Source organism: Chiloscyllium punctatum, chromosome 26, assembly GCF_047496795.1.
Source record: "Chiloscyllium punctatum isolate Juve2018m chromosome 26, sChiPun1.3, whole genome shotgun sequence".
Lineage (NCBI taxonomy): Eukaryota > Metazoa > Chordata > Chondrichthyes > Orectolobiformes > Hemiscylliidae > Chiloscyllium > Chiloscyllium punctatum.
In genome coordinates this window covers 53,743,252-53,769,586 of record NC_092764.1, presented here as the reverse complement: position 1 = coordinate 53,769,586, position 26,335 = coordinate 53,743,252, and the positions used below count along the sequence as shown (strand labels likewise).

Genomic DNA, 26,335 nt, shown 5'->3' with positions numbered 1-26,335 from the left:
AATGGTGAGAGGGGGACAGCATTGCCGACTACCCCTACCAATCCTAAAATTCCCAGACTTCACCCCGTTGGTGATGACCGTGGCCAGAGGGTGGCGATATAAAACCTCCACCCACCTCGCAAAGACCCCACCCAACCCAAACTGCTCTAAGACATAAAAAAGATACGGCCATTCCACCTGCTCAAATGCTTTCTCTGCATCTAAGGAAATCACTAACCCCTGAATCAATCATTGCGGACGAGCTTGGACCACATTCAGCAGCCTTCTAATATTATTAGAGGACCGACGGCCCCTTATAAAGCCTGTCTGGTCCTCTTTAATAATATGGGGCAACACCCTTTCCAATTTCAACGCCAGGATCTGAATTGAATAGAGATGGGCCTGTATGAGGCACAATCCTCAGGAACCTTCCCCTTCTTAAGAATTAAGGAAATATTAGTTTCTCTCGAAGATGGTGGTAGGCATTCATGCATATAGGAGTGATTGTACATCTCCAACATCAGCCCTGACAGAATCCCTATAAACTCCTTACAAACTCACCCGGAAGACCATCAGGGCCAGGTGCTTTCCCACTCTGAAGTTGCCTAGCTGCCTCCTGTATTTCCTGAACTGTCAAGGGGGCATTCAGGAGAGAGGCCTGTTCCAAGGTTACCCCTGGGAGGTCCAGGTTCTTAAAAAAGGCCTCCATTTTAGCCCTCCAGTCCTTGCAACCTTTAGACCGATACAATTCAGAGTAAAAGCTCAGAAAAGCCTCATTAATCCTTTTAGCATCGTATGTAAGGACCCCGGCGCTGTCTCTGATTGCAGTAATGGATTGGGGAGCAGGCTTTTTCCTAGTCAGGTACGTTAAATACCTCCCTGGCCTATCCCCATATTTGAACAGCCTTTGTCTAGCAAAGCAAGTTCTTTATTTGCGTTTTGTGTCAGTATTGAATTCAAGGCAGCCCGGAGGGCCGTGATCCGCTGTAGCTTAGTCACTGAACCCTGCACAAAATGTGCTGTCTCGGTGGCTTTCAACCACGTCTCAACTCGACGCTGCTGTTCTGCCTACTGTCATTTCCGGCTAACTGAATAGGAAATAGCTAAACCCCCAGCAAAGGCCTTAGTGCTCTCCCACAGCATAGATGGACTACTAGCCGTCCCTGAGTTGATAGTCAAAAATTCATGAAACTCTTTCAAAAAGTATTCCACAAATTTGGAATCCTTAAGGAGAAAAGGGTCCAAACGGCAGTGCTGCAAACCAAGCCTCTCACTCTTGGTCTTAACCTCCAAATACACCGCTGCATGATCAGAGATAGCTATATTCCCAATTTTACAACCCATAATCGAATCCAGAAGGGCCAAGGGACTCAGAAAGAGGCCAATCCTCGTGTGACATTTATGTGGGTTTGAAAAAAAGTGAAGTCCCTGCCGGTAGGGTGAAGACATCTCCAAATATCGACCAGCCCCAACTCCTCGCATAAGTCAACCACCTGCTTGGCCTGTGAAGAAATAGTTGGGGGCCCACAAGGCATCCTGTCCACTGTCGGATCCAAAAGACAATTAAAATCCCCCCCCCCATACTAAGGTGCTGTGTTCTTAAAGCACTCAACTTAGAGAAAGCACTAATCAAAAATTTGAGGGAATGTGCCGGAGGACAGTAGACATTTAAAATGCCATATTCCTCCCCATGTATCAGGGCTTTAAGTATCACAAACCGTCCCTTCTCATCTTTCACCTGCTCTAATAATGTGAACGGAAGATTTTTCTGGATAAGTACCACCACTCCCCTACTTTTAGTAGTAAAGGATGAAAAGAATATCCGGTCATAACTCCCCTGTTGTAATTTCAGGTGTTCCCCATCATCAAGATGGTTTTCCTGCAACAAAGCGATATCAACCCTTTCCATCTTAAGGCTAGAAAGCACTTTGTTCCTTTTAACAGGCGAATGACTTCCCTTAATATTTCAGGTGCACCATTTAATAAGACACTTAGCCATATCCCCTTTCAGACACCCTTGAACCCCTCAGAGGGAGAACCCTGCTTTCAAAGCGCCGAGCATAAGTAAATAAAGACTCATAGAATCAAAAAACTATATATACAAAAACTACTCTATCATAACTATAAACAACTAATACTCCCAAAAAACTACAAAGAAAGCCAACTATAGAACCTTGAATGGAAGACTCTTCCCCATACCCATAGGGGGCACTTACCCTACCCATCCCCTCCTTCACAGCTCCTTCAAACCTGAACTGTGCTCCAGCCTTAGGCCAGAAAAAACAACAAGGAGATGATCCTTAAATCAAAAGACCAAGTCAGGATGAGCACTCCACCCATCCCTGGCTTCATGTCACCCCTACTTGTGACTAAAAGAGAAACAGAACAAGCAAAAAAAAGGGAAAGAGACAACAAAGAGCATCCACAAAATTTCCCATCAGAAAATCCAGTTATTAGAAAAAATAGGAACAACTTATTCCAAAGTCTTTTCCCCCCCTTTCCAAAAAGGAAATTATTCGGGAGAAAGAAAGGAATTTTAAAAAAAGGAAGGGAAAGCATGGGCAAAAATAGAAAAGAGAACAAACATTAACCATATTCTTCAGGCCAGTCCGTCTTTTTAAAGTGTCTACAAAGTTTTTAGCTTTATCCGCCGAGTCAAATGTATAAACTGAGTCCTCGTGGCTGAAATGGAGTACTGCGGGGTACCTCATGGAGTATTGGATGCCCAGGTTCCTCAGCCTCTTTTTAACTTCATCGAAGGACTTCCTCTTTCGAATTACAGTTGCAGAGAAATCCTGGAAAAACATGATTTTTGACCCCTTGTACAGCAGTGCCTGCAGATCTTTCCCAAGAATCTGGAAGCTTCTATCACTTTTTGCTTGTCCTTATATGAGTGGAAGTGCACTAGGACTGGCCAGGGGCGCTGCACTAGCCCTGACCTGTGCACTGTAACCGGATAAACCTTTTCAGTCTGTAGCCTGCTGGACTCGATGTGAAGGCCCAAAAACTTCGGCAGCCAGTTTTCAAAGAAACTCACTGGCTGCTCACCTTCCTCACCTTCAGGGACCCCGACAATTCGGAGATTTATCCTCTGACCTCAATTTTCGAGGTCGTCGATATGGTCTCGCAAGGCCCGCACCACTCGCTCCAGCACCTGGATCTGACTGGATGAGGACTCCATCACAGCTTCTGAGGCCTTAGTTTGACCCTCCACCTCCTCCAGCCTCTCCCCGAGGCCCTGGATCTCCTGCTCGTGCTTCTGCAGCATGGATGCGATAGGCTGGATCTGGGCACGAAGCTCCCCCAGGATCTCCTCAATCGCAGCCCCAACTTTCAAGGTTTGTCTCTCCATCGCTGCAGCCAATTCCTGTGAGTCTGTCAGGTCCCGAGGGGGGTTCAGGAGAGGCTGCTGTTGCTGCTGTCTGTGGTGTTGTAGGTGCTGCAGGGGAGTGTCCTCCCTGCTGCTGTTTGCTTGCTCCCTTTCCCTTTGGCATCCTTCCCACTTCCAAATATTAACAAATATATGTTCTAAACTAATATTTTAAGGTTTTAAACTAATATTTCCACCACATAGGTTGGACAGGAATGGTAAAAAACACCAGTATGCCTTGACTGTTAGGCAGAGCAGTCCTAAAGTATCACTGCCATCTTACTGAGTCCGGGAGTGGCATTTTTGATAAGGGATAGCATTACAGCTGTGCTGAGGGAGGATATTCCCGGAAATACATTCAGGGATGTTATTTGGGTGGAACTGAGTAATAAGAAAGGGATGATCACCTTATTGGGATTGTATTATAGACCCCCTAATAGTCAGAGGGAAATTGAGAAACAAACTTGTAAGGAGATCTCAGCTATCTGTAAGAATAATAGGGTGGTTATGGTAGGGGATTTTAACTTTCCAAACATCGACTGGGACTGCCATAGTGTTAAGGGTTTAGATGGAGAGGAATTTGTTAAGTCCGTACAAGACAATTTTCTGATTCAATATGTGGATGTACCGACTAGAGAAGGTGCAAAACTTGACCTACTCTTGGGAAATAAGGCAGGGCAGGTGACTGAGGTGTCAGTGAGGGAGCATTTTGGGGCCAGTGACCATAATTCTATTCGTTTTAAAATAGTGATGGAAAAGGATAGACCAGATCTAAAAGTTGAAGTTCTAAATTGGAGAAAGGCCAATTTTGACAGTATTAGGCAAGAACTTTCGAAAGCTGATTGGAGGCAGACGTTTGCAGGTAAAGGGACGGCTGGAAAATGGGAAGCCTTCAGAAATGATAACAAGAATCCAGAGAAAGTATATTCCTGTCAGGGTGAAAGGGAAGGCTGGTAGGTATAGGGAATACTGGATGACTAAAGAAATTGAGGGTTTGGTTAAGAAAAAGAAGGAAGCATTTGTAAGGTATAGACAGGATAGATCGAGTGAATCCTTAGAAGAGTATAAAGGAAGTAGGAGTATACTTAAGAGGGAAATCAGGAGGGCAAAAAGGGACATGAGATAGCTTTGTCAAATAAAATTAAGGAGAATTCAAAGGATTTTTATAAATACATTAGGGACAAAAGGGTAACTAGGGAGAGAATAGGGCCCCTCAAAGATTGGCAAGGTGGCTTTTGTGTGGAGCTGCAGAAAATGGGGGAGATACTAAATGAGTATTTTGCATCAGTATTTACTGTGGAAAAGGATATGGAAAATATAGACTGTAGGGAAATAGATGGTGACATCTTGCAAAATGTCCAGATTACAGAGGAGGAAGTGCTGGATGTCTTGAAATGGGTAAAGGTGGATAAAACCCCAGGACCTGATCAGCTGTACCCTAGAACACTGTGGGAAGCTAGGGAAGTGATTGCTGAGCCTCTTGCTGAGATACTTGTATCATCGATAGTCACAGGTGAGGTGCCAGAAGACTGGAGGTTGGCAAACGTGGTGCCACTGTTTAAGAAGGGTGGTAAGGACAAGCCAGGGAATTATAGACCAGTGAGCCTGACCACAGTGGTGGGCAAGTTGTTGGAGGGAATCCTGTGGGACAGAATGTACATGTATTTGGAAAGGCAAGAACAGATTAGGGATAGTCAATGTGGCTTTGTGCGTGGGAAATCATGTCTCACAAACTTGATTGAGTTTTTTGAAGAAGTAACAAAGAGAATTGATGAGGGCAGAATGGTAGATGTGATCTATATGGACTTCAGTAAGGAGTTCGATAAGGCTCCCCATGGGAAACCGATTAGCAAGGTTAGATCTCATGGAATACAGGGAGAACTATCCAGTTGGATACACAACTGGCTCAAAGGTAGAAGGTGGTGGTGGAGGGTTGTTTTTCAGACTGGAGGCCTGTGACCAGTGGAGTGCCACAAGGATCGGTGCTGGGCCCTCTACTTTTTGTCATTTACATAAATGATTTGGATGCGAGCATAAGAGGTACAGTTAGTAAGTTTAGTAAGGTTAGTAAGTAAGATGACACCAAAATTGGAGGTGTAGTGGACAGCAAAGAGGGTTACCTCAGATTACAACAGGATCTGGACCAGATGAGCCAAGGGGCTGAGGAGTGGCAGATGGAGTTTAATTCAAATAAATGCGAGGTGCTGCATTTTGGGAAAGCAAATCTTAGCAGGACTTATACACTTAATGGTAAGGTGCTAGGGAGTGTTGCTGAACAAAGAGACCTTGGATTGCAGGTTCATAGCTCCTTGAAAGTGGAGTCGCAGGTAGATAGGATAGTGAAGAAGGTGTTTGGTATGCTTTCCTTTATTGGTCAGAGTATTGAGTACAGGAGTTGGGAGGTCATGTTGCAGCTGTACAGGACATTGGTTAGGCCACTGTTGGAATATTGCATGCAATTCTGGTCTCCTTCCTATTGGAAAGATGTTGTGAAACTTGAAAGGGTTCAGAAAAGATTTACAAGGATGTTGCCAGGGTTGAAGGATTTGAGCTATAGGGAGAGGCTGAACAGGCTGGGGCTGTTCTCCCTGGAGCGTCAGAGGCTGAGGGGTGACCTGATAGAGGTTTACAAAATTATGAGGGGCATGGATAGGGTAAATAGGCAAAGTCTTTTCCCTGCGGTCGGGGAGTCCAGAACTAGAGGGCATAGGTTTGGGGTGGGAGGGGAAAGATATAAAAATGACCTAAGGGGCAACCTTTTCACACAGAGGGTGGTACAGGTATGGAATGAGCTGTCAGAGGAAGTGGTGGAGGCTGGTACAATTACAACATTTCAGAGGCATTTGGATGGGTATATGAATTGGAAAGTTTTGGAGGGATATGAGCCGAGTGCTAACAGGTGAGACTAGATTAGGTTGGGATATCTGGTCGGCATGGATGGGTTGGACTGAAGGGCCTGTTTCCATGCTGTACATCTCCAATACTCTCTGACTCTAAATGGGAGATTCCTCCTTACTCCTCTACTTCTGGTATTAAATGATGTAAAGTAAACCCGATCAAAGCCATTCTGTTGCAGTTTCAAATGCTCCCTATCATCCAAGTGTGTCTCCTGTAACAAAACAATATCCACCTTCTCCTTTTTAAGACTCAAATGTACCTTCTTCCTCTTAATTGCTGAGTGACACCCCTTGATATTCCAGGTACACCATTTAATCAAGTCATTAGCCATAAACCTCTGCACTGTCATTCAAATTCCAGAGAGGAGGAACTCGAAACACAAATCGTTGAGCCTTTGTGTCACATGATTCATCAAACATAAAGACTACATAAACTAAAACCACTACATTTAACAAACTTACAAAAATATCAAAGGTTAAAAACAACAAAAACCAAAAAACAAACCAATATATAAAGCACGGATGGCGCAGTATAGGGAAACTTGCCCCCTGCCCAAAAGGGGAAGCTACCCATCCCAAACTGCCCATAAGTAGGCATCTAGCCATCCCAACCATTCGCCCTCCTCCTAGCTAGAGCTGCATCACAAACACAAGCAGTTAAGAAAATAAATGCACCATAAAGTGGCACTTTGAATCAAGAAACAAACAATTTTTAAAAGAAAAAAAGGGGTAAATACCCCACCCATCCTTTGATACAACTTAACTTAGAAATTGAAAGTACACACCTCAACCACTACCAAACATCATTTAAACCAAATTATTACCTACAGAAAAACAAGGAAAAGAAAGCTCCAGCCAGACTTCTTTTTTTTAAGAGAAACAACAAAGACATACCCAAACAACACGACTTGTTGTACATACTACTGTTCAGTTTAGTTTAATCTGTCCCACAAAGTCTCTTGCCTTCTCCGACGTGACAAAGAGATATATGGATCCATCTATGGTGATCTGAAGCACCGCCAGATACCTCAGTGACTAATGGATCCCAAGCTCCCTCATGACACCGTCATAAGATTTTCTTTCTGGATCACTGCCACTGAGAAGTCCTGGAAGAACATGATCTTAGAGCCCTTGTAAATTAGGGCCTACAGATCCTTCCCCTGGATTCTGGAAACTTCCACAATTCTTTCCTTATCTCTATAGTGATGAAACCACACCAGGAGAGGTCAAGGACATTGACCCAGACCTGATGTCCATGCCGTGACCCGGTGCATCCTCTCAATCTTCAAGCCTCTCATTCCAGCCTCCAAGTTAAGGAATTTCGGCAACCCATCCTCAATACATTCCACAGGCCGCTCACCTTCTTTACCCTCTGGCAGACCGATGATCCGAATGTTTTTTCCTCTGCCCCTGTTCTCCAGATCATCCACTTGGTCGCGCAAAGTACAGACCTGTGTCTCCAGGGCTCGAATCCCATCCTTGGAGGAACTGGTATCAGCTCCCACCACTGTGACTTTGTGTTCAACCTCATCCATCCTCTTTTCCAGGTCTCCCGGCTGCTGTCCCTGCTTCTGCAGCCTGAGAGAGATCAGGGCCAGCTGCTCTTCTATCCATTTACCCAACATCTCACGAGATTTCATGAGCTCCTTCACCAGGGCCTGGTAGATCATCGAGTCCAAGGATCCTGCAGGCTGGGCTATGGGCCTGGCCTCAGACGCTCCTCCTCCTTTCATCAGCATCTCTGGATGGCAAGAAATGCAGGGAAGTTAATTTTTTAGTTTCCTAGGACTCCATTACTTTTCCAGGGTCCCAGGATATCGCAATGGTCCAGGATGGGTGAGTTAAAAGTTGGTCCCACTTGTGCTGCAGTGTGGAGCTCTGCAACGCGATCCTCTCAGATCGCCACCATCTTGGATCCCCCTTAACAGTCCTCTTACTCCATGCCCAAAAATTAATTCAAGTGGTCTGAATTTGGTCGATTCATTTGGTGCATCTCTGATCGCAAAAAGTACAAATGGAATTCCCTTATCCCAATCACCTGGATAATCCTGACCATAAGCCCTCATGGTAAGTCTTTAGTGTTTGATGCCATCTCTCTAGTACTCCCTGTGATTCTGGATGGTATACAATAGATTTGAATTGCTTTATTCCCAAATAATCCACAAGCTCCTTTAATAGTTTGGATGTGAAGTTTGATTCTTGATCTGACTGGATCTTTATTGCTAGTCTGTATCTAGTAAAAAAATTAAGTAATTCTTCTACAACTATTTTAGCTGTGTTGTTGCATAATGGGATTGCCTCTGGAAATCTAGTTGACATATCCATTATTGTTAATAAATACTTATTCCCACTTTTTGCTTGAGGTAGGGGACCTACACAATCAATCAAGACTCTTGTGAAAAGTTCCTCAAATGCTGCAATAGGTATTAAAGGTGCAGGTTTTATTACTGCCTGTGGTTTTCTGATTAGCTGACATGTATGGCACATCTGGTAAAACTCAATTATATCCTTGTGTAGTCCAGGCCAGTAAAAATGCCTTTGTATTTTAGACTGTGTTTTCCTCACCCCTAAATGACCTTAAAGTGGTAGTTCATGCGCCACTCATAGCACCTCCATTCTATACCCTACTGGGAAAACAATTTGATGAATCTCTGCCAATTTCTCATCTGCCTGAATGTGTGATAGTCTCCATTTCCTCATTAAGACATAATTTGTTAAGTAATAATACACAGGGATGCATTCACTCTCCTTCCCTGCATATGCCTTTTGAAAAAACTGCTTTAAATTCTCATCTTTCTGCTCTAACTCTATCAGCTTAGCAGAGCTAAAGATACTTGCACATTTACCTATTTGCTCCTGCTCTGTCCTACTTATCTGATCAAAAATAGTCTCAGATAAAGCTATGTCAGCTTTCTTATCTGTGCCTTTTGAACCCTCCTGCTTCAGCTTGTGCCGCTGTGATCTTGTGACCACACAATCTGGGAAAATTCCTGGATAAACATCCTTCATTTCTTCAGTTGCTTGAGTCTCCACTGGCTTTTCGATTCGAGTAGGCAGCACGCCTACCGGTGAATCAGCTTTATCATTTGCAAGGGCAAATTATATTCCTGTAGCTGAGAGTTTGTCCTGTACTCATAGCGCAAATTCCCTACCCTTCTCTGGACTCTCTAGCCTCACCTTACATAACTGAGCACTTTTTGTCTTACTATGAATTCCTGTTACCAGTACCTTTTCTGGCAATAGTCCCTCAGGAGTACATATCCTTTATCCCTCAGCATCACAGACTGAGAGGATCCTGTGTCCCTTAATATTGTAACCTGCTTACCGACTGCTCCTGGCCTATGTGAATAAACTTTACAATTGCATGTATATTTTTTAAGCAGATCTGGCACTTCCTCCTTTATCAACCTCTGATCATATTGTACACTCTGAGCAGTTGTTTAACTTGCCTTGTGCACTTTGTTACTCGTCCAACAAAACTCCCAGGCTTATCTGGTTTTCCTACACCTGACTTTCTCCTAGCCCACCAACACTGTGATTTTGTGTGGCCCACTTTGTTACAATGAAAACACCGGAGCTTTTTAACTTCTTTGTCTCCCTCAAGGGTTTCCTTTTAACCCTGTGGTAAATTATCCTTATGATCTTCACTGAGATCTACCTTTCCCTTTCCACATGAGGATTTCTCTTTGCCCCAGTTTCTATCCCTCATGGACTGAAATTGATTCTGGAAGCCAAACCGAGTTTTATCGACCAGCTCATAATCATCAGCCACTTCAGCTGCTAACCTTGCTGTTTTAACTCTCTGCTCTTCCACATGAGTTTGCATTGCTTCAGGCAGTGAATTTTTCAATTCCTCCAAAATAATTACCTCTCTAAGGGCATCATAGGTTTGCTTGATTTTTAAAGCTCTTATCCATCTATCAGCTTTACACTGTTTGATCCTTTCAAACTCAATATAACTTTGACCAGGATCCCTCCTTAGATACGTGAAACGTTGTCTATAGGCTTCTGGTACAGGTTCATGCTTAAAATGTTTTTTTTCACCTCCTCATACTCCCCAGATACCTCCTCTGAGAGCGATGTGAATACCTCACCAGCCCTAGCGACAAGTTTCGTTTGGATCAACAAAACCCACATTGTCACTGGCCACTGCATTTGTTTAGCCACCTTTTCAAATGAAATGAAAAAGCTTCCATATCCTTCTCATCAAATTTAGGCAATGCTTGAACATACTTAAACAGTTTCTCAGTACGCTTCTGACTACCATGGGCTTGCTCATCCTCACTCTCTTCCTCATTAAGCCTGCCCTCAGCCTTTTAAGCTGACTTTCTTTTTTAAGTGTCAGTTTTGAAGTTCAAATGCTCTCTTCTTCTTTCTCTTCTGCTGTTCTCTCTTCTTCCCTCTCTTCTGCTTTTAATCGTAACTGAAAATCTTTCATTTCTGCTGCCCTTTCCTTATCTCTCGCCTCTTACTCAAGCTGCTTCATTTGGAATTGAAATCTTGCCATCTCTATACATTCTGATGGTTTCTCCGGCAAGTTTCAATGCTGCGCTACTACTGTAATTATCTCTCGTCTCCTCACAGAAGCAGGTAGTTTCAATCCCAGTTCATCTGCTAATTCCTGCAGCTTGGTCTTATTCACCTTTTGCAAACCTTCCAAAGTTGACATCCAGAAAACTTGTGGATCCTAAAAGAGCCATTACAATCCCAAGTTTTGTCTACCTAACCAAACCAACACCTGAAATAAAGACACTAGCACCTACCACTTGCTGTTTAAAATCCTGCAAAGAGCCCCCAATCTGTTATGGACTAAGCCAGACCACTCAAAACATTCTTAAGCAGGCAGCCCAGACCGTAACTATGCAATTTGTTTCGGTAAGTGTACAGTGAAAATTACCTGAAGTAAGTTAGCCAGGTTGACTACCAGATTTAAAACAGACAAAAATGTATTCACAAAATTATGCAATGAAACACAAAGAAGAGAATGAAGAACCGCTACAGAACTCAGTCTGTCCAAACTAGATCTAATTATGCTGATCCGAATATACACAACAGTCCCAATAAGCAAACACCCTTAAAAACCAGTATAAATGGAACAAATGTTTACAGGTTGAAGTTAGAAGGGCAGAAGGAGAGAGAGGGAGAGAGAGAGAGTTTTTCCTTACAGCTGAACTCCTAACTAGTTCTGGACTGAATTGCTCAGCTAGAGAACTGACCACTCCCCTTTCATTCTCCAGGTCTTTTCCAAAATATGACCACTTTGACCTGAAGTCTCATCTGTTTACATATAAACAAAAGGCCTCTCAAAATCCTTTCTCATCTCTATACCAAACTAGCTACCTTGGAGCTGGGAGGGTTTTAAGAGTCCTCTGAAAAAAATCAAGGAGACATTATCCTTGAAAAAAGGAACATCTTTGAGAAAAAGGACCAGCTTTGTGACACCATGTTCTGTACAGCTGTAACATGACCTCCCAACTCCTATACTCAATACACTGACTAATAAAGGCAAGCATACCCAAATGCCTTCTTCACTACCCTGCCTAACTGATACTGCACTTTCAAGGAACTATGAATGTGCACTCCAAAGTCTCTTTGTTTAGCAATACTCCACAGGACCTTACCATTAAATATATAAATCGTGCCCTTATTTGCCTTTTCAAAATGCAAATTTATCTAAATTAAACCTCACCTGCCTCTCCTGCCATTCCCATTGGCTCATCTGATCAAAATCCTATTGTACTCTGAACATGAAATAACTGCCTGCAGTCATTTTGGAAATGTGTTCTTCTGCCGTGCGATTAACATTTTTGTTGGGACCTGCTGATACTGGACCCCATTTTGACACCAAACCCCTCCTTCACTGATCTACTCTGTGACCAACAGACCACAGGAATTCTGACACTTAGGAGTCTCTGGGATCAATGGATAGCAGGTCAACTCTACTGGTGCATTATTGGATTTTCAGGCTTTGATAGCCAACTCTCTATTCATGTCACACATTGACTTGATTTGAAACTGTATTGCTGTTCCTTCACTGTCGCTGCATTGAAATCCTGGAATTCCCTGGCCAATAGCACTTCCCACGGGCTGTAGTGATTAAAGAAGGTTACTTGCCACCACTTTCTGAAGGGCAATTAAGGATGGATATTAAATGATGGGTTAACCAGTGACACTCACATCTCAGAAGTGAAAATGATCTCCAACACTGTTAGCATGAGTTTATCGTGTGTGGTAACCTCTATTATGGCATCTTAACAAATCTCTTTTGAAAACCCAAATACATGACCTCTGCTGGTTCTCATTTATCCACCCTGCTTGCTATAACCTCAGATAGTGTTCATACACTTGTCAAACACTTTGTCTTTCTTAAAAGCATGTTGACTCTGCTTAACTATGTTATGATGTAAGTTATTTGGTTTGACAGAACAGCAAGTATGATGGAAAACACAGAGACACCCTGCCAAAGCTGTTTGCCTTCTGCTCATCAGGACAGATGCAAGAATCAAATTTCAAAATCATGAAAAGTTTTGATTACATGAGCATGGAGAATATACCAGTAAACATTCAGCCCAAAGCTGATCATCATCAACAAGCCTGTACCGGCAAACTTTAAACCATAGAACTGGCTTTTCAGAACTGAGGCTAAGAGGTTTAAGTGCTTATAATTTCTGCTACTGATACTTTAAATGGTGTAGATGATTGACACTCTAGTATCCTGTGTTGAACGGACTTTTTAAACAAAGTTGAAAGTAATGAATGAATGACTGTTTAACCTTTTTTAAACATCTTCTTGTAACTTTAGAATTCATCCATTCCTTCCAGTGTATAGGAATATTATAGTTTGACCTTGAAAGGTCTGGGCTGGGTCACATGCATAGCCTGTATGTGGGTGCCTTATAGAACGATTGGGTGGGTGCACGGGGACCTTTTGAATTCACCTTTCAAAACGTTCTCTTAAGATGATGGTACGCAAGACCTGTGAGATACTCTGAACCACAATTCTCCAAAAAGCAGGTACGACTTCTTATGTCTGAATTGGGTCACATCACATTACGATTTCAGGATCTGAGCTTACACCCTTAAATGAACTTAAAGGAAACATTGGGAGAAAGTGAGGACTGCAGATGCTGGAGATCAGAGTCGAGAGTGTGGTGCTGGAAAAGCAGTCCAGGCAGCATCTGAGGAGCCCGAGAGACGATGTTTCAGGCTTAAGCCCTCCTCTGTAATATGGACATTTTTCAAGATGTCACCGTCTATTTCCCCACATTCTATATTTTCCATGTTCTTCTCCACAGTAAACACAGATGCAAAATACTTGTTAATATCTCCCCCATTTCCTGTTGTACCACACATAGGCTGCCTTGCTGATCTTTGAGGGGCCCTACTCTCTCCCTTGTTACTCTTTTGTCCTTTGGATTCTCCTTAACCCTATTTGCCAAAGCTATCTCATGTCCCCTTTATCCCCCCATGATTTCCCTCTTAAGTATCCTCCTACTGCTTTTATACTCTTCTAAGGATTCACTCAATCTATCCTGTCTATACCTGGCATGTGCTTCCTTTTTTTTCTTGACCAAAACCTCAATTTATTTAATCATCTAGGATTCCCTACAACTACCAGCCTTCCCTTTCACCTTAACAGGAATATACTGTCTCTGGACTCTTGTTATCTTATTTTTGAAGGCATCCCATTTTCCAGCCGTCTCTTTATCTGCAAACATCTGTCCCCAATCAACTCTTGAAAGTTCTTGCTGATTACTGTCAAAATTAGCCTTCATCCAATTTAGAACTTCAACTGTTAGATCTAACCTATCCTTTTCCATCGCTATTTTAAAACTAATAGAATTATGGTCGCTGGCCCCAAAGTGCTCCCCCACTGACACCTCAGTCACCTGCCCTGCTTTATTTCCCAAGAATAGGCACTTTCTTTAGTTGGTACATCCACATACTGAATCAGAAAATTGTCTTGTACACACTTAACAAGTTCCTCTCCATCTAAACCTTTAACACTATGACAGTCCCAATCTTTGTTTGGAAAGTTAAAATCCCCTACCATAACCACGTTATTATTCTTACAGATAGCTGAGATCTCCTTACAAGTTTGTTTCTCAATTTCCCTCTGACTGTTAGGGGATCAATAATACAACCCAATAAGGTGATCATCCCATTCTTATTTCTCAGTTCCACCCAAATAGCTTCTCTGGATGCATTCCCAGGAATATCCTCCCTAAGTACAGCCGTAATGTTATCTCTTATCAAAAATACCATTCCCCCTCCTCTCTTGCCTCCCTTTCTATACTTCCTGTAGCATTTGAATCCTGGAACATTAAGCTGCCAGTCCTGTCCATCCCTGAGCCACATTTCTGTAATCGCTATGTTATCTCAGTCCCATATTCCTAAACAATGTCCTGAGTTCATCTGCCTTCCCTATTAGGGCTCTTGCATTGAAATAAATTCAGTTTAATTTACCTCATTCTCTGCTTTGTTCCTGCCTGCCTTGACTGTTTGTCTTTCTTCTTTTCTCCACTGTACCAGTCTCAGACTGATCTCTTTCCTCACTCTCTCCCTGGGTGCCAACCCCCCCCACCTTACGAGTTTAAATCCTCCCAAACAGTTCGAGCAAATCTCCCTGCCAGTATATTTGTCCCTTTCCAATTCAGGTGCAATACATCCTTCTCATACAGATTACTTCTACCCCAGAAGAAAATCCAACGATCCAAAAATGTAAACCCTTCTCCCCTGCATGAGCTCCTCAGCCACATGCCCATCTGCTGTATCTGCCTACCTCTCTAGCTCATAGCACTGGGTGTAATCCAGATATTACTACCCTCGATGACCACCTTTTTAAATTCCTGCCTAACTTCCTATATTCTTCCTTCAGGATCTCATCCTTTTTCCTTCTTGTGTTGTTAGTTCCAATGTGTACAATGATCTCCTACTGATCCCTCTCCCCTTTGAGAACATTCTACATTCTCTCTGAGATATTATTGATCCTGGCACCAGGGAGGCAAAACACCATTCTGATTTTTCACTGCTGGCCACAGAAATGTTTGTCTCTGCTCCTGACTAGAGAGTTCCCCACCACATTGATTGCTTGGAACCTGATGTGCCCCTTGTTACATTTGAGACAATCTCAGTGCTAGAAACTTGGCAGTTCTTGCTACATTTCTCTGAGAGTTCACCACCCCCTTATGTTTCACAAAACAGCATACTTGTTTAAGATGGGGATAGCCACAGGAGACCCCTACACTTCCTGCTCCCACCCTCCCCCCCACCCCGTCTTATCTTTCTTGGTGGTAACCCATCTACCTGACTCTATCTGCGGTTTTTCTCCCTTCCTCTAACTGCCATCCATCAAACCCCCTAGCTCCTGTAAATTCCTCATTGCCTCTCACTGCTGCTCCAACTGATCCATGTGATATGATTGGATTCACAACCAAACACACTTACTGCAGACATAATCATTAGTAACATGAAAACTCTTCCTAATCTCCCACATCTGACAGGAAGAGTACTTCAACAATCTACAGGCTCAGAAAATAGCACAGCCTTACTGCTCTAAAATACACTGCTCCAGGCTAACCTAGTACCAATGTTTTATATTTTAAAATTTTAATCCAGAGTTGAAGTCAATAAAACCTCTAGCCAAAATGAACCCACTCTACTCACTATTAAAAAAAGACAGCAAAGTTAAAACTATTCACTTATCTGTTCCCATACTATGATCTCTCCCACACAGGTTCCTCCAAGGTCAGCTGTGAATTTTGCTGTTTGTTAATTTTTCTTAGATGCACTCCATTATCCAGAATATTCAAACTCAAACATCAAAGGCAGTAGTTTACAGATTCACTGCTATGTCAGACAGCAATGTAGGTTTCTTACTCTCTCTGTCTCTCTCTCTCTGTCACTGACCATGTGGTTTCAGCCTTTGTTCTCTTCTCCCTTTTTAAAGTGCTGTTGTTTTGATCTTCTTTTTACCACAAAGTTCCAAACCAATGTAACAGCTTATAAAACAGTAGTTACTGCTCCTGGAATTTAGTTTTAAACTTCCAGGCCAGAAATGTTTGTTTAAAACCCTAAAGGTATTACTTGAAGCCGGGAAAATCTAAGCTTAGTTTTATGAAAGCTTAAGTAAAAGGCTATCAGATTCTCAGGACCAGGAAGTTAAGCATCAAAGTAATATTAAAAAATAATTTAAACTTGAGAGGCAGTGAGGAAAGGTAGAACAGGAAAGGAATTAATATTTGGAGCTTATGCCATGTTTAGAGTAGATCATCTGCCTGTTGTTGAACCTACCTGACTTTCATCCCAACCAGGGGACAGTATGTTTAGGGCTGTAATTTGGGTCTCTTCTCCTTGACTCACTGCAGAGAGTCTGGTTACAGGAGTAACATCCATTGACTCCATCTACACTTCTCGCTCCTCGGGAAGGCAGCCAACCATCAATGACCCCTCTCACCCCAGTTATAATCACTGCCAACCTCTTCAGTTGGGCAGGAGATGCAGAATCTGAAACACATGTACCAACAGATTCAAGAACAGCTTCTTCCCAGCTGTTATTAGACTTCTGAATGGATTGCTCAAATCTTAAATATAGTTTCGATCTCGCTGTTTGTGCACCTTCTGTGCAGCCATGACATTGTTACTCTTCACTCTGTTCTATTACCCTGCTGCACTTTGCATGGCATGATCTGCCTGTACTGCACGCAAAACAAAACGTTTCACTCTACCTGGGTACATATGGCAATAATAAATTAAACCAAAGACCAAAGGATGCAGTAACGTTGTTAGTAGTGAGGCCTTCTCTGTCCTGTATGACAGAGGATACTGACAAGATTGCTGGAGGTGAATGCATGGACTCCTGTGTCCTCTTTATCTTCAGCTGAAAGGTGGATTTTCTTGATGGGAAAAAGGGGAACTTCTGTCTGTTGGATCCTCATTGTTAAATCTGGTGATTGAGAGTGGGCATGGATAGCTGAGACAGAAAGCTTGTTTGCTGAATATTCAGCGATAAGCAAAGTGCCATGTTAAATAAAAACAACAAGTACTGAAAATATCGATCAGGTCTGCCAGCATCTGAGAGTGAAACAGAGTTAAGTATTCAAGTCAAATATGACTCCTTCCCATTCTTACTCAATGTTGACCCTGTTGACTTATTACTGGTGTGAAAGACCAGTCAATGCTCGCTTGACTTCCTACTTGTGCTCGGAGCATCCCAGGTTGGCTTCTTTGTGCTATTTGGGCCTGATCTTAACCCACTGAAGACTCATGAGGAGTTAAAGTTGGGCTTGGTTGTTTGAACCTCTCTTGGTTAGTGATAGGAAAAGGGATTGATGCTTTCTGAGCTGAAACATTTCTCCTCAGAGAGTGACAGAATGCTACGTGAGTCTGTGTGGTTCGCTTATGGAGATAGGTTTGGTGTTTCTCTGTTTCACAAGGTAGGTCTGAAGTAATTGCTTTCTCTGGTTGGAGATTCCATAATTTTATTCAAAATTGAAGGAGATACAGTTATCCTTGCATTCCTGAGGAAAAGCTTTTAACCTCCCAAGGAGCCTTGTACTGCCAGGAAGTCGTGTTACAAAACATATATGAAATGATAGGAATCATACAGAATCATTTTTCACCAAAGTCATTGGTGATTGCTGTACACATAAACACAGCCAGCATGATGTGGTCTCTGTCTCCTGGTTCGCAGAAATGTTGAGGAAGTTAGCAGAATGTTGTGAACTCAGACACAAATGATGTAATCAGCAACAGACTGGTGTGTGGTTTGACGTGTGAAGCAATCCAGAAGAGACTTACAATGGAAAGGACTTGATACTTAAAGAAAGCAGCGGAAAAAGCAATCTCAGTGGAGCTAGGCACCATGGAAGCTCGGTAGCTAAGCGCAACCCTGTGGGCTCACAAAATGGCTGCTGAAAGAGTTCACAAAATGGCAGCTGAGAGACAAGCATCAACATCGGCTCAAGACTGCCATTGTGTGAGAAAATAGGTCATGCAGCAGTAAACTACTGGTATAAAGAAACTATTAGGTAAAAAGATTCCTGATGAAGGGCTTTTGCCCGAAACGTCGATTTCACTGCTCCTCGGATGCTGCCTGACTTGCTGTGCACCACTAATCCAGAATAAAGAAACTATTGCAGAAGCTGTGGAAATAAAGGGCACCCTTAATGTTAGAGGAAAAAACATGATCAAAATACAGCAAAGTTACAGAAACTGAAGGGTAGGATGAAAATTTACATGAACAATCTACAAAAAGGACATGAGAAAAGTTGAGACTCTCTGTCTGAAAAGAAGCTGTAATTAAGTATATTGGCCATAGTTGGCAATGCCAACTGCTGCTGGGTCACTCCCTTACTGAATGGCAAAGTGTAAGAGTGGAGGTGAATACCAGACTGAAGGTTTCACAGATACCTGAAAGGATTGTAGCAGAAGCAATTGAGTCACATTGAGTTGCGACCCTCAAAAATTGTGCAAAGAATGTACAGAGGTGAAGTGGTGCCTTTTAAGAGATTGTTTTAATGTGAAAGATCAGTTTTACAGTCAGTCTGAAGATTTGCCCTCACAAGTTAACAAAGGAAATTATGGTTAGAGAAAATCAAACTCAACTGGGCTGAAGTAAATCACTTGTCAGAATCTGAGACTGATCTACCACACTTTTAATGAAACAACTTGTTTGTGATAATGATCCACAGTTTACATCATATGAGATTAATGGCTGTCTCAAGCAAAACTGAATTCAATATATCCAATCAGCTCCTCATCACCCAGCCACAACTGGTTTGACAGAGAGGATTGTTCAGGCGATGAAACATCTCTTAAGTGTAACTCGAAAACAAAGCTCACTAGCCAAATGACTGAGCCAACTTTTGTTAACATACAAGAACACAACTCACTCAATGACACAAAGACAAAATATATTGTTGACAAGAGACAAGTTTTCCAGTAAGAGGACAAAGCCAAAGTCCACACTTTCCGAAAAGATCAAGAGGTATTGGTGAGGAGTTACACCATTGGTGAGAAGTTGGTAACTAACCATTATTGTAGTACAGACTGGAGCGATCTCCTACACAACGTATCTCCTACACATTGAGGGACAATGTAGTGTGGAAAAACCATGCAGATCAATTCTTGGCACCCAGAACAAATGTCCCAGTGACAACATGACCTGAGGATCTACCAATAACCATACTGGGAATAGAGACCTTAATATATTTGAGGACAGATAGTTACTGGAGCATCCGAAGGAGACAGTACCTTGGTGAAGAATACCCTGACATTGTACGAATGTCTGAGAGCATGCACCTCAGAAAAGATTCTGACATAGCACTCTAACTCAACAAGAATTTATCAGATATTTATACAGTGTAAGGCAGTACTGCTTCTCTATACCCCTAAAACACTAGAGGTTAAAGCCAATAAGAAAAATAAACAGATGCCTGGGGTGTGCCTATAATAACATAGGAATTGAGGTTCTCTACAACATCTTATCTACTGCCTCCTATATATGATTGTCAATATTGTAAATGTGTTTATTGCAGAAATCTCTGATGTAAAGGGGGAGGAGTGTTGTGTATTTGTGTAACCTGAAGAGTCTGATCATGTTATGTTGCATATAACATGAGATATTGTTTTGAGAGGAGAAGCAGCTCTCTCCAAGTTCACTGCCTGCATAGTAAAAATCTCCATAATCAAGCTCCTGTTGTTTAACACCACAGCCTCTTGGTCCTTCTTGGAATGTAGCAAAACGATGTTGATCCACAGACAATTTGAGCTTTTAAGACTGAGATTAACAGATTTTTTTTTATCAAGAGATACGTAGCCTTTGCAGAGCAGATCATCCATGATCAAATTAACCAGGCTAGAGGGACTGAACAGCTTGCTCCCCATTATCTATTTGGTGTTTTTGTCATCAAAGGACACCCATCCCAGCACCTCTGCCCTCATTATATCTTGTCTGAGTATCCCAGAAGATTAGACACCCTGAGGCTGTACTGACCGGAGTTTGGAAGAACGAGAGATGATTTTATGGAAGCACTTAAGATCCTGACCGGGTGGATGCTTTAAAAAAGATCTTTCAAGAGAGACTAGAATAAGATGATACAATAAACAGTCTCCAATTTAAAATAGCAATAAGCATATTTTGTGGATGTAAGTTTGCTCACTGAACTGAAAGGTTTGTTTTCAAATGTTTCATCACCATGACTAGGTAACATTATCAGTGAGAGCCTCTGGTGAAGGAAGTTTTGTTTTTCTTGGAAGGTTGTGGGCATTTGGAACTCTCTTCCCCTGTGATCAATGGAAACAGGGTCAATGAATATGTTTAAAATAGAAGCAGACAGATATTTGATTAAAAAAGCTTAGCCAGGGTCAGCAGGAATGTGGAGTTGAAGTCACATTCAGATTCACCATAATTTAATTGAATGATGGAGCAGGCTTGAGGGTGAGATGAGCTAGTCCTGCACTATTTTGCACATTTGTTTTGTTAGGGGGAAATTTGACATGACATGAATTAACTTGTAAGTCTACATGAAATTCCAGCGGGGATGAGGATGAGGCAATTAACTTCATACTCAATACATCATATACATCATTTAAGATTCAGTTTTCATTTATTCTTATTCAAGAAAACAGTCAGGTTAAAAGAGAAAATTCTTAAGACTGCACAAACACGCTCAGACAGACAGTTCCTGTGAAAATGCAACGTGGCTAAACCAGTATTAACCCAGAGGCCTTATTTGGAAATGGAATGTGAAGATGACTCCATGCCACATCAAAAAAGTCAAATCAAGGATGGAAACGAAGCAGAGAGAGAGAGGATGGCCCTGGGAAGATAGCAAATAGTGAAAACCAGGAGTAACACTGCCTTGCTACTTTTGGAATGGGGAAAAATCAAGGTGCTTATTGAAAACAAGCCATTTTGGAATTCAAGCAATGTATCGTTGTGCAGTACCTCGTGGCTCCTGAGATTATCTTGTAAAATAATCTTTCACAACAGCTTGTAATACATTCCAGCAATTCAAGCTGAGTTCCCTGATTAGCATGATTCAACAACATCTATTACAACCGCATCGCACTTAATTGGTAGAAAATAGTTAAAGACCATAACACCATAAGATGTTGGAGCAGAACTAGGCCATTTGGCCCATTGAGTCTGCTCCACCATTCGATCATTGCTGATACATTTCTCAAACACAATGGGACAATGATGACTTTGCATTCTATAGAAGAAAACGTAATTTATTCTATTTGTGGTTTTCAAACTTTCTGTCAAAGATGTTATGAACTCTGTTTCTCTCTCTGCAGATGCTGCTGAAGTTCTCCGGCACTTTCTTTTTTCTTTCTTTTAGTTGATCTGTGACTGACTAGAATAATTCTGGCAGCTAGACTATGTAAATAACACAGGTCTACTTGAAGAGGTTACAAGTTGTTGAGCTTTGCACGATTCACTTTCAATGAGGAAGTAGCAGCTTCTGCAGGAAACTATGAAAGTAACTGTTTGCTTAGATTTGAGAAGAACAGCAGACCGCTACCATGGAGTCAAGTAGCAACAGGACAGAGCAATTGTTAAACACTCAAAATACTGTGGCGAGTATCATCCTGAGCCTAGCTTGCCTCGTGGGAGTGCCAGGGAATGCACTGGTCATCTGGATTATACTTTTCACCATGAAGAAACAAAGATCCCCCACTGTAATGCTCATCCTGAATTTGGCAATAGCTGATGAGCTTGTTCTGATCACTTTGCCTCTGTGGATCTACACCTTTGTGAATGGCTGGACCATTGGACAACCACTTTGCAAGTTCCTGAGCTATATCATCTACTGCAACATGTACATAAGCATCTTTCTCATCACTGTGATGAGTATTGAACGCTTCATGGCTGTCATTTACCCGTTTGCCAGCCAGCGATGGAGGAAGAACACAGTTGTCATGAAGGTGGTGTTCATTGTCTGGGTTTTGGCTTTGCTGTTTTCAATTCCTACTCTTATTTACCAGGTGGTGGATGCTGATGACACTGGACGGCAGTACTGCCTGTACATGCAGTTTGAAACCGATAAGGAGGAAATCCTATGCACTGTGTTACAAACTTTGGTTGCTTTTGTTATTCCCTTTACAGTGCTGTCCATTTGTTACTTTTGCATTGGGAGGAAGGTGAAACGTATGAGCTTTCAAACCAAAAACAGAACTGGGGTGGTGATTGGCAGCGTGGTGATTGTGTTTTTCATCTGCTGGGTGCCTCACAATGTCTTAAATATGATTTCAATCGCAGCCCTGATGACTAGTGCATCAAATGAAGCCATATCGGAAACATTAAATGGTATCTATACTGGTGGCGTCTTCATTACTGGAGCTCTAGCTTTCATCAACAGCTGCATCAATCCTGTATTGTATGCGTTTGCTGCCCGGAAAATTCGTGATGGCTTTCAAATATCAGCCCTGACCAAGTTATTTGACCAGCTGACCAATTCTCATAAAGAAGAATCAAGAAAAGAATGCACGGATAACACCAGAAAAGATACAAGTGTCACCATGGAGGAGATGGATTGTTTCCAGGATACCTAAAAGTAGCATTTGTTTTTTTTTTCAATGAAACAAATTTAGGTAAAGCCTCCTGTTGAATAACTCACACCCTCACCACTCCACGTCTATTTGGTCTTTTCCATTACCACTGCTGTTCTCTACCGTGTAGCAACTGTTGTCAAGAGGAAACTTCTGGGCTTCCTCCTGTATAGATGAAGGGAAAGAGCCCTGGACACATCTATTCACCTGCCCCATATTTCATTGAAACCTCCATGCAATACAACAGCTGAGGCAGAGAAATGGTCAACATGGAACACTTATTCCAAGGCTCTGGTCATCCAGTGTTACATGCCATTGTTGTTCTTAAATGTTCTTTCCTCGAACCGACTGGCTGAGAAATTACTATAATCAAAGTTAGATGATTATGGTTAGTGTTAAGATTGCAGCAGAAGCTTTTACCCTCTTCAGATTCCTTATCATTCATGCACTTCTTTCTGGTAAGATCAGAAATTTTCATGTGACTATTTGGTTAAAATGTGTCACATTTCATAGATGTGTGCCTTGTCTTCAGGTGACAAATTTCTCTTTGTCCAGCTTGCCATTCAGTGCCCAAACTCTTATCCATAGTGAGGGACCCTGACTGGGTTTAGAATGATTAACCACTGATGCTACCAGCATTCAGCTGATAATTAAAAATAATTAAATAAAAATGATGTATCTTCAGAAGCGCCATCACTACCAATAGAACACAGAATTTTACCCTGTTGTTATTGGTTGCTAGCATGTCTTTCCTTCACTTGGGAGGGCAGGAACAGTCAGATCCAGAGCTTTTCAATGGCAGCTACAATTACCAGTTAACTGGGATGTCACAGTGGCTGGGTGCAACTCTTGCAGCTGCCTCCTGCCACCTATCTTACTGAGATGAAATCTGTTCATTAACATGTAGGAAAATGGGGATATCTGAAAAGAAAGCAGACAAATTCAATCAGGACTCGATCGAAGTCTAACGCTAAATAATGGAAATAGCCTGTTTAATGTGAATCACTTTCACAGTGACTTAAGCTTCCAGCATTATCCATCACATTCGTTTCTTACATCAGAAATGTGTTGCAATTTACATTAGGGAGATTTTATTGCTGATTTGTAAAAAGTTAAAAAGAGGAAATATTGTGATTGTTCATTCCTTAAAAAATGTTTTCTGCATTGACTTTAAAATTCCTGATTCCTCATTTTAGTGGCTTTTTGCAGCGCTGAAATGGCAATGCAATTTGTATAGATGAAATTTCTTATATTCTGGAATATTAAAGAGTAATAACTATATGCCACCATGTTGCCAAGTTTTATTATATTCAATTAGCTGTTGCCTGAAAATAAAGAAACTGTGATCATCTATAGGGAATTTTAATGCTTTATTATTGAAATTATTTGTATGAGCAGTTGTGTTCGCATGTGCAACTGCTTAGCCAGTATAATAGTAATGTTATTTGCTATTTAATCTTACCAATATTAATGAGAAAAGCAAAGCATTCAGGTTCTGATTTTCTGTCATGTTGAAAAATTTCCTTTAAATGAAATGATAATTGAATGAATAAAGTGAATGAATAAAGTAATGAGTTCTTTTATTTCAGTAATGGTTTATGAATGCTTCAGTTAACCATTTTCAACACATACTCCGAGCATCTAACAACATCATAAGGATAATTCGGGCAACTTATCCTTGAACATGAAATGGTGGTTCAGTGGTACCACTCTCAGTGCTGAATCAGAAGGTGGTAAGTCCACATCCCAGTTCTGAAATTTCAGCATGTAATCTAGGCTGATACCTTATTACTTCACTGAGGGCAGTCATGATTTGGAGATGCTGGTGTTAGACTGGGGTGTACAAAGTTAAAAATCACACAACACCAGGTTACAGTCCAACAGGTTTAATTGGAAGCACTAGCTTTCAGAATGCTGTTCCTTCATCAGGTGGTTCATCAACCATCTGATGAAGGAGCAGCGCTCAGAAAGCTAGTGCTTCCAAATAAACCTGTTGGACGATAACCTGGTGTTGTGTGATTTTTAACTCACTAAGGGTAGACTGCATTTTCAGAGGTATTGTTTTTAAGGCTACCTGGCGCTATTTTCTTTTGAAGTGGGGATAACAGATGTTCTCACACATTTTTGAAGAGACAGAATAATAGAGTGCTCCTGGTCAATATTTATCTCTCAACTAAAATTGTTCAAATGCAATATCTGGTCATTTATCCCTATAACTATTTTGTGAACTTGCTACGCACAAAACTGGTTGTCCCATTTCCGACATTGCAACGGTGACTCCATTTCATAATAGCTTGTCAGTTGTGAAGTGTTTTGGGACATTCTGAATTCATGAGAAACACTATATAAATGCAAATCTCCCTTTCTTTGAAATGGGCAAACTATATATTGAGAGAAGGAGACAGTGAGGACTGCAGATGCTAGGGAGCCAGAGTCAAAAGCTGCAGTGCTAGAAAAGCACAGCTCCTCGGATGCTGCTTGACCTGCTGTACTTTTCCAGCACCATACTCTATACACTGGGAAGGGTCAGCAGAGCTTCAGAAAATTAGAAAGTTTTCAAACTGGAAGATGGTCTCAAAATATAAAACACTGATTTTACAAATATTTTGTGAATTAAGATTTGTGTTTTATTTCAGCATAATTTATGCATATTTTTAAGATGACATGCTTTTATTAGAACTAAACTGTATGAGGTTCTGTGTAAATATCTTGAATATAATGACATCCACTGCAGCAAGTGGAATACTTTTGTACAAATGTTAATATAGCCCTCAAACAAGAGTTGAAGCTATTCCTTAAACTTCCACATAATATTTATGTTATGCTACAATAACAAACATTTTCCCATATTAAAGCATTAATACAATCTTATAGTAATTATTGTTTCATTTATATATATATTCCATATGCATGTATTGTCTCACAGCATGAAAATCGGACTAGATCTGGAAGATGTGCCAGAAAGTTGAGTGTCAAACTTTTGGTCTGTTCTTAATCGAAACTGAAAAGAAACTCAATGCTTTCTGTTCAGTTAATAAACACCTTTCTCATATTTTGAGGTAGGATTTCACCATGGGCTGCAGGATCCCAGTGTTGGAACATAATGAGGTATCCAAATCTGCACGGATTGGCAGTGGGACTGGTTGAACAACTTCCCTAGATGCAGAATCCTAATTGGTTGTCTCATGATATTGTGCAGGGGATGAGTAGATTCCCAAGCTTGTTGGTCCAATCAGACGGCCAGCAGCTCTGGAACATTGTCACCTTCTCCCAATGAGAGAGGAGGGATCAGGGATCAAGCATGAATGGAGGGTAAGTAGGGAAATCAAAATCATAGAGGGTCAAACCTTCAGGTGGTCCCTTAACTGAGGGATGGAGCCTCCAACTCCAATGTATGGCTTCAGGGAGGCAAACTAAGTTCGAAGACATCCCCCTACACTGCTGTACTGTGCAGCAAGGGTTGTTGTGCTGCCATCAATCCTGATTGAGTCCTTGAAAACTGAAATTGGCCTCATTCAGTTCCCACCACTGG

General features: G+C 41.7%; 1 protein-coding gene across 1 annotated transcript; it reads left to right on the top strand.

Annotated features, from left to right (window-relative positions):
• The first annotated feature begins 21,774 nt into the window (after positions 1–21,774).
• On the top strand, positions 21,775–24,303 carry LOC140496171 (leukotriene B4 receptor 1-like). Its single transcript, XM_072595685.1, has one exon. The coding sequence runs from the start codon at positions 21,778–21,780 to the stop codon at positions 22,804–22,806; it is 1,029 nt and encodes a 342-aa protein (XP_072451786.1). The 5' UTR covers positions 21,775–21,777; the 3' UTR covers positions 22,807–24,303.
• Positions 24,304–26,335: the final 2,032 nt, after the last annotated feature.